Genomic DNA, 17,609 nt, shown 5'->3' on the forward strand with positions numbered 1-17,609 from the left:
TTCAAAAAGTCCTTAATGGCAAAATTTAAACTACAAAAATCCATGTCAGCTTGTAATCCAAGTATTGATACTGCAATCCATTTATATGATCACACAATAAAACCAATTTTATTATATTGTAGTGAAATCTGGGGTACCTTTAAGATTAACTCTGCTGCTTGCAAGAAAAAAAGTGATTATCTATTTGAATTAATTTACATAAATGATTATTTGGAAAAATCACATTTCAGGTATCTAAAATATATTCTTGGTGTAAATAAAAAAGCCTCAAATTTGGCAGTGTTATCAGAGGTTGCAAGATTTCCTCTTTATTTTTCTGTCATTATATCTATGGTAAAATATGTACACAGGCTTAACAAATTGGACGATGGGTTACTTTATGATGCTTATGTTTGTAATAAAATTTTAGATGCAGGAAACATTAATTGTTGGTATTCATCTATGAGATATGTCCTTCAATCACTTGATATACAAAATTTGAATACAAAGCTCAATAGATTAATTAAATTTGTAAAATGTAAACTTTGTAACAGTTTTAAAACATTTTGGGGGGTCAAAAGATCTGATACCTTATCACAAGGTAATAGTAAATTAGAAAATTATTTCAACCTCAAGACTGACTTCGTAAAGGAGGCTTATTTATCAATTAAAGATTTTAATATAAGAAGAGCTATATGTAAATTGAGAATAAGTGCACATGATCTTAAAATTGAGAAAGATAGGTATAGTAAAAAATACATAGAGAGAAGTCAGCGTCTATGTCATCACTGCCTATCACATGGATCAAATTCTATTGAAGATGAGACCCATTTCACAGTAAGTTGTCCTTTATATAACGAACAGAGAAAATTATTATGGGATAAAGTAAACAGTTTTTGTAATAATTTTAAAGAATTACCCAAGGATAAAAAATATTTCTGGCTGTTCACAAATGAGCATTTACCAACTCTTATGTGCCTAGGCAATTATATAATTAAGTGTTTAGAAATAAGATCCAGGTGGATACAAAATATATAAAATTATTATGCAATTATTGTTAATGTTATGTAAGACACATGATGTGTTAGGCTCTGATCCTGTCCAATATATGATAGTATTATATTAGGATATAGTTTTTCTTTTTTCCAATCATATTGTGCTTAATATTGTTGTAAATGATGCCCTTTATGGGTTCTTGATTAGATTAATAAAATTCTTATCTTATCTTCTTATTCTTATATTACTAACACCTCCGTAAATTATAATCAGGTTTAGAAAGAAATGCTATCATAGCAAGCTTCGATAAGTAAGTGACCGAGCAAGCCGAAATGTAATAAGAGGACACCATAATTCGGAATGCGCGCGATACAACACTAATACTAAAGAATTGTGTGAAAAGAGCAATTAAAACGATCTAAAGGACTATTATCGGTATATGCAAACTTCACAAATGTACCATATTAAACGCTTTCGCACAATTTAAATCGAGGCCCATTGATTATTATGTCACCATATGTAGTGAGAATCAATTGTTTCCTGAAGGTGACGTTTTTCTTTGTACTTAACAGAAATATGATAAAAATAACAGGCATTGTTTAGCTTTGCGTGTCACACTGAAGTTGTAATATAAACCTTCGTGATTGACTAAAACGCTATCTATAACGGTTTTTGTTCGAGTTATATAACTTCCATTCTGCCAATTTTCGCACTACACTTCATTTTTAATTTCACAAAAGGGGAAAATACAATAGAATTCAATACTACCATCAACTGATACACAGATTTGTGCAGAAAAAGTGGCTGAAATTGTCCGTATCTGTGAATATTATCTCGGTTTTACGACAAAATCTGACAATGTGATACTTTAAAAGCATTTTAACGTCATTACAAAAGTCGATAGAGTGACTGGACGATAGTATGATGTATTGACAGGTAGCAAATTAACTTTTTTCTGCGGTGCCTTGATTTTCTCATACCTTGCCTAGCAACCGTAGGTAAATATGATTTTTTTATAATAAATATACAAGATCATTTTATATTTAATCAGTTTATGTATATTTTTTTTTTATAAATCCAGAAAACAGAAATCAAGATAGATTACCAAGTTATCGATTGTGTATCAGTGAAAGTCACATAGGCGTTTGAAGACGAGAACTATAGTTTAGGAATAAATAGGCCGAAAAGGGGTATTCAGAGAATTACAGAGAGTTTGACGACCACTTTAGAAGAAAAGAAAATTTTGAATGCTTAGTGTTGGCTATAAATATTTCTATTTTTTGAAACGGTTTTGTTTCACGCGAAGGGTAGCAAACTTTTTCAATGAAATAAAACACTTTATAAATTTCGTGCGTCCGAAGAGATTTGATGGATTTACCTTCATTCGGAACTCTCGAACCAAAACATTTGAAAGTTAGGGATGCGTCACTGGTCAATTTTAGAAAAGAGAAATTATATAGTATTAGAATTACTGGAACTAATTACTAATGTCAGCCTTTTGAAAGATTTTGACACGTAAAATTATATATTTACAAACAAGGAGTTCGAAATAACGACGAATTGAGAATTTTACAAATGAGAAAAATTACAGATTAAACTTTTTGTTTTAGAAACAAATTAGTACTCGTTTCCGCACCAAACTTCTAAATAAATGTTTACACAAAAGATCTAAATATCAAAACAAAGTTGCAGTATAGGCATATTGTAATATTTTCTTCTGTTCCTATATATTTCCTTATCATCTTGTGGGGGTAAACAAATAGCAGTAATAGATCCAATTCTCAGCAAAATGGGGGAACATTAAAAAAAAGGCAAATGTTATCAAATTTAGCACAATGGTTTTCCATTGAAGGAGGACGAACTTTATATGAAATCAAGATCAAACTCCAAACTCTAAAAGTTCAAGGCTTCCTGGTAGTGGTTCAAGAGGAGAATCATTACTTTGCAGCTGATGAGAATTTATGATTCAATAAATCTTGCACGACACAATGATAATTTCAGTTGTTTCTACATTAAGCAAATTATGTCATATCTTTTAGTGGTTTTGAAAAAAAGTGAAATTTATTTTCTAGTAACTTAGATGTATCTGTACATTACGACAAAACGTATTATGATAAAACATATGTTTTGTATAGAATAATCGCCATCAGTCACACATAAAGAACATTTTCTTGCGCTTCAAGAGGGGTGTTAACACGTTAAGTATGAAACCTTCATTAAAGACACACAATAAAGTAAGAATGTATACATTTAATGACGATTGCTAATTGATATTTTCAATTTAGCGCATATTTGTGCGAAAAATTATACATTAAAGCTTTTCTTCTAAGAATGATTAATTGCATAAAAAATATTTTCCTCTTTTTCTGACACGTATTTATGCAAAAAATCACTTGCATTTATTATAGTCACAAGGATCCAATATATTGATGGCTTAAAGAGTGTCAGTTCTAAGTGGGAACAGACGTCCTAAGGTAGAAAAAAATAGAAATTTTGATAGCATCCGAATCGTTGGCCTAAAATATGAAAATGGTAAGTATCAAATAGTATTGTAAGTACTTTTACTTCTCGTTCACCGTCACGAGTTTTTTTTACCACTTTTGTCTTAAATACTTGTCTCTTATATCAAATATTAAAAAGCAGCAATCGATTTTTCTTTATTTCTTCTATTTTTATATATAAAAAGCATGGTATCATTTTGCATTGTGTATTTTGAAACATAAAAGTATGGGTTTTTTTAGAGAAAAAGACTCGCATTTCTCGCACTGCGTCTTGCAAAGTATGATATATTTGTATACAAATTTAGTTTATGTTAGCTGTAACAACATATCATTGGCAATAATGACAGACGAACAACAGATGAAGACAATTTCACCTCTGACGATCGGTTTTAAGTATGATCGCGATAGGTGTCTAGCAAATAATTAGTGGAAAGTTTGTAAACGATAATTCACGGTGCCGATTCCCTCTTGTAAGTGTCACTGCTATTGCTGGCAAGCAGACTTTCGACTGGTACCATCAACAGTCGTTAACCATGATGCAATTCAGATCACGCGATCGTCTGCTTATTTAGTATCCGCGTCTCCTTTGTGCTTTAAATATATGCAAAAATGTGGCTTAATGTTTGCATACATACTTAATACTGTGAAAACATAGTAAACTCGGGTTTATACTGTCTTGTTCACGTCAATTTTCAAATATTTCTATAATTAGATAAACAAAAAGTGATGTATTAACAAGAATATAAGAGTTTTTATAATCAAAGCTCAGTTACATGTCTCCAGCAAAGTGGTAAGCACTGAAACATAGTCACACAAAACATAGTCTTAACAAACACCAATGTTTGGCTTTCTTACAACTATAGCTCGCTACTTTGGTACCCTCATCAATTTCAATTACTACTAGTCTGTCTGATCCAAATTGCAAGTGTTTTATGGACAAAAAAGAAAAACAAAATGAAAAATAAAAAACAAAATGCGCAGCCAATCAGAGCTGTGATTTATACATGTATCCTGTTGTAATACTAAAGATACTAGTTATGTTAAAAAAAATTGTACATTGCTCGAAATTTTATTTTCATCCCGATGTTCCTTTTAACTGTAACTATTTTGATATTAAAATAATATATTCGCGTGCAAGTTGAAAGCGTACCAACAGATGGTGTGATACAGGATTGGTCAAATTAATGTCGTCCTACGGACAAGGGACCACTCAGAATTATAAACCTAGCAAAAACTCTTAAAGCAGATGAAATCAGAACAAATTAATTATAATCGTCTCCATCTCGTTGTATATGACATATATTGCCGATGTTGATAAAAAATGTCGCTTTTTTTGTGGTCGGATATCTTATAGGTGTAGTTAGGATCATTTCCGGCCAGCAGCAGCCGATCTCTGACGCCATGTTAACACGACCAAACAGTTCTTGCCTCTGGTGATTAATATATCTGATTTGTTTGCGACTCTGGAATCAATATAAAATAATTAGTAATAATGTGATAGCAGTATACGTCAGGTGTTGTTAGAATAGAAATTGTTCGTGTGAAATGTCAGACAGTAACGCTTAATTTTCTACACAAATCTCGTCCAATTTGCCATGTTTTTGGAAATTGAAAACATCAATCTCTCAATTTTCTGTAATTTTATAGACAGTTTTCCTCCTTTTTTTCTTATGACATCTCTAAATTTGATTTGAAATGTCAGTATCGGCGTTCTTTGGTACTTTAATTTTATTTTTTAGGTCCAACACCTTTATTGCAGACATAGCATGACTTTTCAGAAAATTGGATGTATTTTTTTGCTGTTGTTGAATAACGCATTAACACATATTTTTTCAACTAACTTTATAAATATGTTGCATGAAGTAAAAAACAAATATGTGTCAGGTCAGTAGCCTCGGGTTACAGAAATCAGAAAAGTACAAATAAAGAAAAACTAACCGCTTAATATGCTAATTGGCTGAATTAGAGGCTACAAAAAATAGTTTATGACGATAGCTCTGACAATATTTGGTAACAAATTATATTATGTAACTGATAAAACAAATTTGTTTGAAATTTACAAAAAACAGCTCAAACAAGTTTTAATCCCAGAAATATTGTATCAATATTTTCAAACAGTTGATACCGTGGGCATAAGTCTGTCATCATTGTTTTTGACAAAATAGTTAGTATATATGAGTTACGAGTTTCAATTTTACCTCAGGAGATTTGATTCCTATTGACAACATTTTTATTGAGTTTGTAAATTAATAATCATTGTCAAACAACGTAGTAACAAAAGAGCCTTCTGGTTCTGTTTCGCTTTAAGTTTTCCGCCGAAGTATAATAAAGTAGTACTAAATATTCGAACTTCAAACGTTTGTTTAAAATTTATAATTTTAATATCTCGATCAAACATTTAAAACACGTGTTATTGCTAATCCGTATGTAATAAATTAATAAAAATATTGATACGTGAGTCTCGTAGAGCCGCGAGAGACTAAAAGTTTCAAATCGGAAGAAGATGGAGTTGAGATAGATATCATATTATACTTGTCGTGTGATAATTCAAACGATCATTTTAAATAAAGCAATTAAATTATGATAAAGATTACACACAAAAATACACCCATGGTCAAAACGACGAGGAAGGAACGGACTGTCCACAAGATTCATGGCGCCCAGAAAATGGCAGTTGTCATGATAAATTATGTCATAAATGGCCATTTGCATAACTAAACCTGTAACTGGACACAACTATCTTGACCAAACTGACCACTAAAGTGACAATTTACATTATTATTTAATTGCTATATAGGCTATAGATTCAATTTATTTGGTACTTATGTTATATTAATTACATATATATGACACCACTATAAAGATTGTATATTGCACTTCTATATTTATATTAATATTCTTGAAATTTATAGTTTTCATTATGATATACATTTACAGATTACTGTAGAATTGCTGAGTAGCGACAGTTGGTCTCTAAATTGTTGGTGTCTTTAGCTGAATTACAATAAATAAATGTACATGTTTTCATTTGAAGTTTCTGTATCCTTGACATATAACGGCCGAGTGATATTCGTTTTCAACGCTATAGATACCAATATATAAAAATTCTATATCAGTAATTGATTTGTAATCGTAAATTCGCACAGACTATATGTAAATTAATTAACCTATTAATGAGAAAAGACCAAAAACTGAAAGATACATGGATAGAGCCTAAATCTTTTCCTATTACAGATTAGAGGTTAATGAGCGAATTATGCAGAGTTTTCTGGTTATCGTAATATATGTACCAGAACCACTGAAACCATTAACAGATTGTATATTAGTCGGCAAAACATGATTCATTTCAAGTTTGTAGCATAAAACATTTATTTCTCTCAATGAAAGACTTTTACAACAAAATTATGTTAATTGCCCAAGATGAAAAACCTGAACTCATATATAACATTACCAAAAACACATACGATAATGAAAACGTAAAACGGACTCGGCAGATGCAAGGGTGAACTCGATCACTTTCTTTTTATTGCAACCTAATAACGGAGTATACCTATTCGGTCTCTAATTGGCCACGGGTGACAGTGCTACAATTCAAACCGATTTTGACTTCTTCATTTGCAAATTTGTCTCGTGTCGTGTTATATCCTATAATTATCGATAAGATACCCTGTTACTGAAGCTAACTATAGTTTGTTATTCTATTCAATTCGGTTTATCCCATACGAGAAGGCGTTCCCTTACAATAAAAGAAGAATGTCCCAGCTGTAATCGAGAAAATATTTGGAGATTCAACATTCTGTTATTATTAACGTTTTATGAGTTTTATAATGTACAGAATTTACTGAACAATGTCACAATATGTATCTCATCATGGTGTTTCCCGATAAATAGTTTATGTAATGTGTTTGTAATATGTTGATAATATGACTGAATAAAATGCAAAAGAATAGAGAAAAACTAATAAATAACTAAACAAAAGCCCTCCCCCAAAGAATAAATAGAATAAATAGATTTTGATAGACCTTTTTAAAAGTCTAAATTCGTCCTTAATCGTGAAATTCAATAAATTAGGAAATTTTGAACTGTATATATGTATCTATGAGACGTGTGTTAAACGAAAGCTCCTTTTTTTTTGCTCATTTATATTTCTAATGTTAAATGTATGCTTTTTCTCATTGTATTATACTGTTCACCTTCTTGGCTAACAGGTCTAAGGCCTATAGCTGTTTTATCTACATTACACTAGTCATGTATTCAGGTCTATTCTATATGTATGCAATACAAGTTGTAAATTGAATGAGGAAAAAGATTTTGACTTTTATACATGTCCTCAAAAGAGATTATTAATCTACGCACAAAGAAATGTTTTCCTCGGATCGGTCTTGTAATTCTGGCCATACTGTCATAGCAGAAAGTCATTCTAAAGTTTAATCAGCCCTCATTGTACATATACCAACAGCAGTATCTGTAATATAAGAATAGTGTAGTTTTATACACTTGTCTTCAGAGCATTTCAGAATCTGTCCGTAATTTAGCTAGAATCCAGAAATAAAGCATTCGTGGAGGAATCATTACACATGTATGTGGGGCTAGGATGAAATTTGAAAAAAATAGGCAGGACAGGAGTTTTTAGTAAAAAAAAAAGGCAGGATGAAATTATTTGCAAAAAAAAAAAGGCAGGATGACAATTTATGTAAAATAAAAAGTCAGGATAAACTAAAAAAAAAAGGCAGGACCGAATAGAGTGAAAAATAAAAAGGCAGGACCAAATAGAGGGAAAAATAAAAAGGCAGGACAAAATTTTTCATCCTAGCCCCCCCATAAAAATCAAATGGTACCTCCCTAATTGATAAAACTTTCTACATTGTATTTAGTGGTATGATTCAAAATGGAATTTATATATATTCCGTTTTTCAAATTCTCCTGACAGAAAAATCACATCCTTGAATCAATATTAGGAAGCTTAATATACTATTTACATACACTCGAGGTCTTAAGCATATTAGTCCCTAAAATTCTCTTGTCAGAAATCCAAAGACAAAATTGTCAAATAAAACAAATGAAAAAAAAACTTCAGAAAGATCAAAGAGACCATTTTCTCCCGAATGGTTCCGGACAAAACGAATTAAAACCAAATGAATCTTCAGTAATTAAATAGTCATGATATTACTTAAACATGCCAGGGATATTATCAACTAAAACCTATCTATTTCATGGATAAAGTTGACCTTAAAATTAAAGCAAGCCATTGAAAACCGTAGCCCAAGTTATGCTTAACTGCCTGCCTTTGTAAAACTTGTAAAATCCTACACCTGGCGGTGCTTATCAGCTTAAAACTTTAAAATAAGGTGAAATAATTGTAGTATGCACGAAAGGTATATATAAAAAGGTTCACTATAAACAATGATATCAGTCTGCTTAAAAGACAGTCAAAATGTTCCAGTATGTCAATTAAGTCAACGTATAACAACAGAGGTTGTGTATTGAACGATAGTCTATATTATCAAATAGTTTCTTTTATTATTTTGTTAGTAATTGAATATTTCATAAGGAAAAGGAATATTGTTGAAAATTGGTGTCAGTGATATTTTATAATGAAGTTAGGTGCATTTTAGAAAGCGTATTTGCCATTCTTGTGCGATTAACTTTCAGTCTAATGGTTAATTTAAAATGTATTTGCATGATTATTGAATACATGCTTAAGATTTATGAGTCTAAAAAAAAGAAAATGTTAGTTAAATTGGATTACTTAATACAATTGTTATGAAGACAAGCTATACTTTCCGGTATAAATCAAACTGTTTATTTTAGATAAACAGTACTAGTAGAACTCTTTGGCATTGTCGAAGTTTCACTACTGCAGTTTCAAGATGAAGATCTGATATCATTGGTTGTATTTTTGTGTCTGTAAATTGTTTACATTCATTTTCATAAGTGTATTGTCATTTTATTGTGTCAATTATTGTTGTTGTTCTTTGATAAAAAAAAAACATTCAGATATAACGATTGCAACTGGGCGTTAAGCAAGAAACAATCAATCAATAATTACAATGATTTTCTTAATTTGGTCATTATATATATTCCAATAAAACCACATAGATATCTTTTCTGGTGTTATTATATGGTTTATTCACTGTCTCATTGGCACATACTAAACATTTCTCTTTATACAAAAAAGATTTAAATAAATGCTCTGCTTTTTACTGAGGAATAAAGGATGCATAAGCCTCATCCGGGTTTTTTGGTTGGTTTCGTGTTGCTCAATACTCATTGTTCTGTTTATAGTGTTTTGTGGAATGGTATAAGTTTTTTTTCTTCTTATTTTTTTTTGCTGTGGTGTTGGGTGTCTTCTTGTTGATAGTTTAGACAATGGACCATATCATAGTTCGAGTTCTATAATTAATTTATAATTCTATAGGACAGAATTAGAGGTTAACTAAAAATTTTCTTTCGTATACAAGTGGATGTCTGGCTGCATCAAAAATGAAAATAAAATTAAGTTTCATTCATTTATTGTTTAGATACATATTGAGAACAAATATTGCACACTTCCCATTTACTAGTAAAGCCCTGAAAAATCAATGCCATTAATCGTTTAAACAATGTACAGAAATAAGAATTCACTAGAAGAAAGTCTAAATATATACACCTAAAACGTTAATTTTTACTTTAAAAAAATGAATAAAGGCATCAAGATCTGTTATGCTTTATCGTAGATATATTCGTGTAATTACTTTAACCCTGTCTTATTCTATATATATCACAGCATCAATGTTTTTCATGAGCGTTGTCCGTCCTACTAATGCATCATTGTCACGTGATTACTTCTTGAGCACTTGATCCAAAGATCTATATCTAGAACAACTTAGGTTCCGGAAGTAAGTTATGACAATAAATCGAACACAAGAAAAACAAAAAATAAAATAATAATAAATACCCGTCTAAATAAATAAATTAAACAATTAACACAACAACAATATTATTTGTCTGACTCAAGTCTTGATCGGTTAATGCCATATAACATTCTTTCCATACTTCTAATGTCATTATTTGTACGATTGTTTAAACTGTCGTATGGGGATGGAATGTTCAATGAAAGTGGGCTTCTACTGTTCGGCGAATGTCGGCTAATTCCGTTCATTCTCGGTGAGATTGACGGAGATGAATCAGATGCACCACACATTGGATTCCCTGTTGCTGACACTGGAGAAGTTGAAGTAACCATTGTTGTTTTTGTCGATGGAAGTGAGTATGGTGTGTAACGAGGACTAGAACGTGATGAAAACATAGGTCCAAGATGAGATGGTTGATTCTGTGGTGATGTTGGACTATACGGTGAACTTCCGGAAGAAAATGCTGGTTGTAAGAGAGACTGGTTCGATAACGACAATGACAATGGATGTGTTGGTGGTAAATTGTTCATGTCACCATGTCCTTGTGAAAAAAAAGGAAGTTGTGACGAAAATGCTGAATTTCCAGAATTAAATAACATGTGTCCAAGCGGAAACGGAAATGATGAAGAAGATGAGAAAAGTCCATTTGACGGGTACATAAAAGGAAACATAGCATGTGTTGCTGATGGTTGTACAACTGTTACATTTGGTGCTTTAACTGGTCCTTTTCGATTGTCGTCTGAGTCGGAATGAAACGAGATTTCTGGTGATTTAAGTCGAGATTTTTCTTCACTTATAGAGTCATCTGAATGTGAATGGTCTGCCTCGCTTTCGGATTTATTAGGGGATACGTGGCTAATGTCTGATCTGTCTAATTCATCATTTGACGACGATGTCAAACTAAGATTTATGTCTGCGCGTTGGAATCCTTCTTTGTGTACTGGGTCATCAGATGTATCTAATGATTGCTTTACTCCAAATACATCTGAGTGGATACTATGAGGAATCTTCATATCAATACCACTTTCCTGTTCGGTCGCAATAATTCCTTTAAGTTCTGTTGCAGATGTTACCTCAGATGAAACATCGTCAGTTTCGTCAACACATATCTCAGTCTCGTCTTCATCGTCGCTCAGAGTTGTGTCTGCTTTGATTTGTTCTCGGTCTGATGAAACTAATTGTTGGCTTGAGGAACTTGAAATGTGCCTTCTGTAAAAAAAAAACGAAAATAATAAGTTTTTCAATAAAATAACGTCTCAAAATCAATGAATTAAGTGATTTAAAAAAAATAAACATTCTAGTTTATAAAAATTAATATAACTAGGAAATCATTTTATATTTTATATTTAGCATTAATAAGTATACTATTTGTCAAAATGTATGGTCTTTAATCGTGTTTAAAATTATTCTTTTTATTAGAAAAAAATACTTACTTTTTCTCTCTCTTGCCAGTCCCTGTTTGGTCTCTAAAACCCTTTGCAAATGGATTGTGATTGATCTTTAGCTGCGTTACCTAAAATACATAAATATAAAAATTAAATATAATATATTTCGAATATAATTTTGTCAATTTTCAAGCGAGACAGAGAACATGGATATTGATCGACTACTATTTTGTACGTTGTAATGTCTCTGTTGTAATGTATTTCAATATAATTTGTTTTATATTTATCAAAGAAAAATCGTGTATCTTTGCCTAGTACTTGGGATACTGATTTGCAACTGGAGTGCTAGACCAGTCGACAACAATAAACAAAACTCGCTAATTATTCCGTCATTACCATACTTTAGTAGTTTGCAATTAGATCTGTATTTTCATCAAGTAACTGCTATCAGTGACCATCTTTCAATGCAAAATATACAAATCATGATGATATTGTTTGTTCAGCATCACCTGAATGTTTGAGTATCATTGGGAAGCTCCTTTGGGACATAGATTAAGCTGCTTTGTAAACGCTTCAAATGATCCAGACAATTAACAGGCACGTGCGTGTCATCTTTATGATGTATAGATGGCGCTTTGTAAATAAACTTGTTTTAAGAGTCGCCTTAAAAGCTATAATCTGTTTAAAATAAACTAGTAAACACACCTTTTCATTCTGATACGCTGTAACTGCAATAAAGTGGGTTTCTTTGAACACGTATGTCTGGAACGAGGAATAAGGTAGCTTCAAAATGTCATTAGCACGAACTAGATGAAACCGAGGCTGGTACTTGTGCATGGAGTTGAGAATAGTCTGCAAAAAAGAACAAAAAATTATGTTTAATTACAAAAATATAGTAAGGGCGACAATCTAACTATTACTTTAAGTTGTCAAATTTTAAACTTCGTCGGCTTACTTTGTCATTATACGTGACATGTAAAACAAATCTGAGGAATTAATGTAATGAATATATATGAAGTGGATCAGTCTGTTTCCGCACATTTACTCGGGCAGAAAATTAAATAGACAGATGCAAATATGGCGAATAATTATTCTTAAGTTGGCATATTTCTCAATTATACAAGAAATGATAGAGTCTAAAGACCCATCACCGATCAAGTCAATCAATTTACATCAAGTGAAAACGGCCAGTAATTATTTCGCTTGAATCGTTTTGTATACGAATATTCGTTTAATTAGTTTTGTCAGTAAATCTTTTTGTACTTAGCGGAAGCTCAAACACTAATCCCACAAAAATTGAGCAATAGATTCCGAACCCTGATAGGGAAAACTGACCGACGTGTTGGCTTAAGGAATACGGCGCCATTTACACATACGAAAGAATTTTTCTTTATCCGTAAATCAAGTATTTCAACGCCTTAATGAAAAAGGTGTTACACTATTAGAGGAATTATAGAACAATTATCATTCTTATTTGCGAAAGCTAACAGTCTTTATTGTATACAAATTAGGTGCTTATGGAAATTGAGTGAAAATTTTCCCAGTTTTATAGACTATGGAAAAAAAGACTAACACCCCCACTTAGTCTATACAAATTATCGCTAAGGTGATAATGCTCTTACAAATTCACAATTCCACGTAAAAATGAGCTGTGATTTTTAGCAGATCGTGAGGAAAATGAAAAATATCTATTTGCATAATAAGCCATATTTATAGCTTATATGAAATTAAATCCTATAATTCTGCAGGTGATTTTGTGATAGAAGCGAATGATTATTGCGTAACATCGTCTTGTTTTCAGAAGAATGTATCTTATACAGAAAAATCAGAAGCACATGTCTTACATAAGATATGTCATTGTGTTACACGGAGTCCATCAAATTAACAAGATTGTTCCAAAACATTGAATTGCTGATCCTTAGCAGAAATACATACAAAACTTGCCGACCTTTGATCTAGCGGTGAAGCTGATAGATTCTTCCATTTACTTGTAATCAAATTGTATGCTTAATTAATTTATTATGAGTTGATAATTTGTGGGGCGTTAGTTTAAAGAAAAGCCAGAGTAATTCTAAGGAATATGTTTAATTAGCAATATTTCTACACTAAATTAGATTATATCTCAATAATAAAAGGTGTACAAGAATTCTCTCTAAGTCAAGGAAAGGTGCGATACAAAATTATCCAACAGATGCCATGAAAAATTATTTCGCTTTTCAGAAATTTTGAAAATGAAAAATTGGAATGAATGCCTAAAAAGTAGCTCTTTTTTAAAGAGTCCCAAAATTTGTTCACAAGTTTTTGCGATTGTAGAGAGAGAACCCTTAAAATGTGTAAAACTTACAAAATGATAACTTACGAATCCATGCTTGTCAGAGATGTTATTGGTCAGTTTAAGTTTGTGGAAGGAGACAACTTTTTGCATCCATTGCTCGCCAGTGCTTGGAGAATCTGGGTGAATGTACATTCTCTTGGGCATCTCTGGATCAGCCTTTCCTGCGACAACCCATCTACTGTTGTGGAACTTGTACCTGCAGTCATCCAAAGGGACTGTGTCCATTAACAAAATGTATTTAGCCCTTTTGTCCAGACCAGAAACACGTACTTTATATGGCGGGAACATTCGCCTGAAATAAACAAGAATCTTATTTATTATTCTGTATTAATATAATATTAAACGTAAATATATATGAAAAAATGAAATAAATAAATTAACAAGTGAATAAATAAATTAATAAACAAGTAAATGAATAAATAAACAAGTGAATAAATATAAAAAAGACAAGAAAATATATATAAAAAAAATGTTTACCTAGTAAATAAAAAGATGATTAAATAAATAAATAAAAACAATTCTCAGTAGTTAATGATATAAAAAAAAGCATACATTGAACATTTACATATAAAGATAGGCGATATGAGACATTTTCATCATTGAAAAACGTTATTAATTCAAAACTGATGTAGATATTATATTTCTTTCACAATAACATATTACGGACTTTGAGATGATTAAATTTGATTCTATATATTTTGTGTAAATGAAATTAACAAAAACAAGGAAATGAAATATGTAATAAAAGTAGTACTTGTGTTGGTGGTCATATTATATTAAATAATAAGCTTATTAAAAATGTGAAAATCTAATCGAAAGAGTTAAAAGTTTTAATCCGTTTAACTGAAATTCAGCTCAGATAAGACAAAGTATGATACATGTATCATTTCCCTGACGAATTTTGACATTATATTATCATATTTCTATAACAGATACGGATACATTCGGAGGCTGTTCGTTGACAAGCTAAGTGCCTTATGTCACAAATTCGGCTTGCTGACACTAATCCTAGTATATGCCGGACAGTCTGGGACCACGTTTAATTAGTTTTGTATAAGTAAGGATTAAGTTAGGTCCTGATATAACTGTGAAATTTATACCTATCAATTATTGAATGTTGACAATAAATTTCAAGGGTCATAATACTAATTAATCAGATTGAACCTATTGGTTGTACTCTTAACTTAAACAAACATATTCATAGAAACAACAGTTATTTTTTTTATCTTTCTCTCAAATAAACAAGTAGTTAATGAAAATAAATAAAAAATTAAGAAACGAATTCTTTTTTTCAAATAAGTTTGTAATTGATATTTGATCTTATTTATTTATTTAAAAAAATATTATCTTAATTTTGATATGAATAGTTTCAACAGTTCATATGAAAAGTATCTACAATTTGACAGTGAATTTGAATTGACACTTATATAAAGTTTGACAATATACATTAAACAGTTAAAAGTGTCAGAAATTATTTCTGCTATCAGTATGAAATAAACAGATTTCCCTCGTTTATTTCGTAGACAAAATTTACAGCTATCATCCTGTGTGGTAAGGGGTGTCAGTAGAAAACAAGTCGCCCTGCTGCGGAACTTGCTCCTGATATTATCTTTACCGCTCGCGTCTTGTTAACGGGCGACGATTAAATTAAATTTATTGAGACTGAAACTAGCTTCTGATAAGAGATAAATGTTTAACATCTTCCGTAAAATTTTGATAAATACACAGATAAATTTGAATTAGAAAATAATAAAATAAATATAAAATTTTTATTTTATTGTCACGAACTTTAAAGATACTGATTACGCTAACGAGATGAGGATGTTTTAGTGCAAGCCAGATCTCAATAGAAATAACTAACAAATGTACTTGATAACGTGACAATTAAAATGGCATATTATATTATAAACACTTTAACGTGCAGTTTTTGATTAAAACGCATAGTTTCAATCTCTAATAGAGGGAAAATAAATAGAAAACAAAATAAAAAACAAACTTTGGCTTCTAATAGTAGTAGTCTCTTGGCAATCATACCACATCTCATTATCTTTATATTAATACATAAAATTGTAGTATATATATATATATATATATAATTGTTTAGAATATTTTGATTAAGGGATTGTAACGTATGTTTATTTATTTTCTTCTTTCTATTTTTGAGTAAATAATAATAAAAACAAGAGTCAAGTTTAACATCCATGCTCTTCTGAGTATAAAGCCAATCTACTTAAAAAATAGTACGAACCTTCCTGACTTTGTGATGACCATTTCAGTTCCCATACTGTGGAATTGGTCCCACAGCTCTTTGCCTTCAAGTTCAACTTTAGGGTCGTCATGAATTTCAGACTCTGGTGGGTCCATATTCCTCATTTGTCTCTGATGTAGAGGGTGCATTAAATCAGCTGGTGTGAGTGGGGATCTACCCATAGTACCCATGGCCTGCTGCAGTTTAGGGAGCAGGGATGCGGCATAACCAGGCGATTGTAGAGCGATGTTGGATAAATATTGCTGTTGCTGAGCTAGAAGCGCACTATAGTCTGCTGGACGATGCAGAAAAAACGGATTATAAGCCATCGGTAAGTCCGAATTATTTCCTTGATATATCATAATTTCTTAAGTCCTGTGAATGTATTCATAAGTCGTTACAAAGTCACTAAGTATGTTTATATATGTATGCAGTCCAAATCAAAACTGATTACTGATATAATACTAGATTTGTTACCCCTATATAGGAAGCAAAATTTATCTAACATCAAATCTAAACAATTTCTGAAATATTAGTACGAATCTGCATAATTCATTTTCCATTGATTTGATTGGTTACTTTTGTAATATGAACCAATCAGAACTGAAAAGGGGCGTGTCAATTGAGGTATTGATAAGTTTACCTTCAGGATTAACTGTGAAGGGCAGAACATTTCTTTGTTTTATGTGTCAACACGTTCATTGAATAAAAGAATTGGGTGATTGAGGCCACGCCTCCTAATTCATTTACTTACTGAAGTGATTTACTTCTATGATAAGTATATAATTAAATGAAATGATATATCTATTTTTATCAAGGACATACATCAAAATCATTGATATCAGTTTTCATAGAATTGTTGCCATTTCTAATTGCAATTAAATATATTTTGAATAACATTACTCAAATGCTACAATTTTTATTTTTTTTTAAAGTTTTTTAATCTATATAATTTTTTGTTTCATAACCTTAAACTTAGAATTGATACAAAATTTTAAATGGCCGAAAAAATGTTTTGTAATCGTTATTTTTTTTCAAGACAAAACCTTTCAAAAAAAATCAAGTCAAATTCAGAGTAAAATAGAAACAAAACGACAATAAAAATAAAATGAAAAGGAGACAAAATTCTACCGGGGGAGGAGCTTTGTATAAAAGTTATAAATGTCATTTTTAAAATACTTAGCTGACTTAAGAAAAACAAGTTTAGCACTGGCGCCATGGGCGATAAGAAATAACGCAAATATAAATCTTGGTAGATACACATTACAGAAT

At 31.0% G+C, this 17,609-nt stretch overlaps 1 protein-coding gene across 2 annotated transcripts; it reads right to left on the bottom strand.

Moving 5' to 3' along the window:
* Window positions 1-9,971: 9,971 nt before the first annotated feature.
* On the bottom strand, window positions 9,972-16,810 carry LOC127712045 (T-box transcription factor TBX2b-like). 2 transcript variants are annotated; one of them, XM_052218237.1, is made up of 5 exons: window positions 16,338-16,810; window positions 14,114-14,381; window positions 12,460-12,606; window positions 11,803-11,882; window positions 9,972-11,578 (listed from the first exon to the last, which is right to left on the bottom strand). In XM_052218237.1, exons 1-5 carry the CDS (start codon window positions 16,697-16,699, stop codon window positions 10,456-10,458), a joined length of 1,980 nt encoding a protein of 659 aa, XP_052074197.1. In that variant the 5' UTR covers window positions 16,700-16,810; the 3' UTR covers window positions 9,972-10,455. The 2 variants fall into 2 exon arrangements, with proteins under 2 accessions (XP_052074197.1, XP_052074196.1); XM_052218236.1 differs by having other exon boundaries at window positions 14,099-14,381.
* Between the last annotated feature and the right edge of the window lie 799 nt (window positions 16,811-17,609).

This window comes from Mytilus californianus, unplaced genomic scaffold (genome assembly GCF_021869535.1).
Source record: "Mytilus californianus isolate M0D057914Y unplaced genomic scaffold, xbMytCali1.0.p SCAF_8, whole genome shotgun sequence".
Classification (NCBI taxonomy): Eukaryota; Metazoa; Mollusca; class Bivalvia; order Mytilida; family Mytilidae; genus Mytilus; species Mytilus californianus.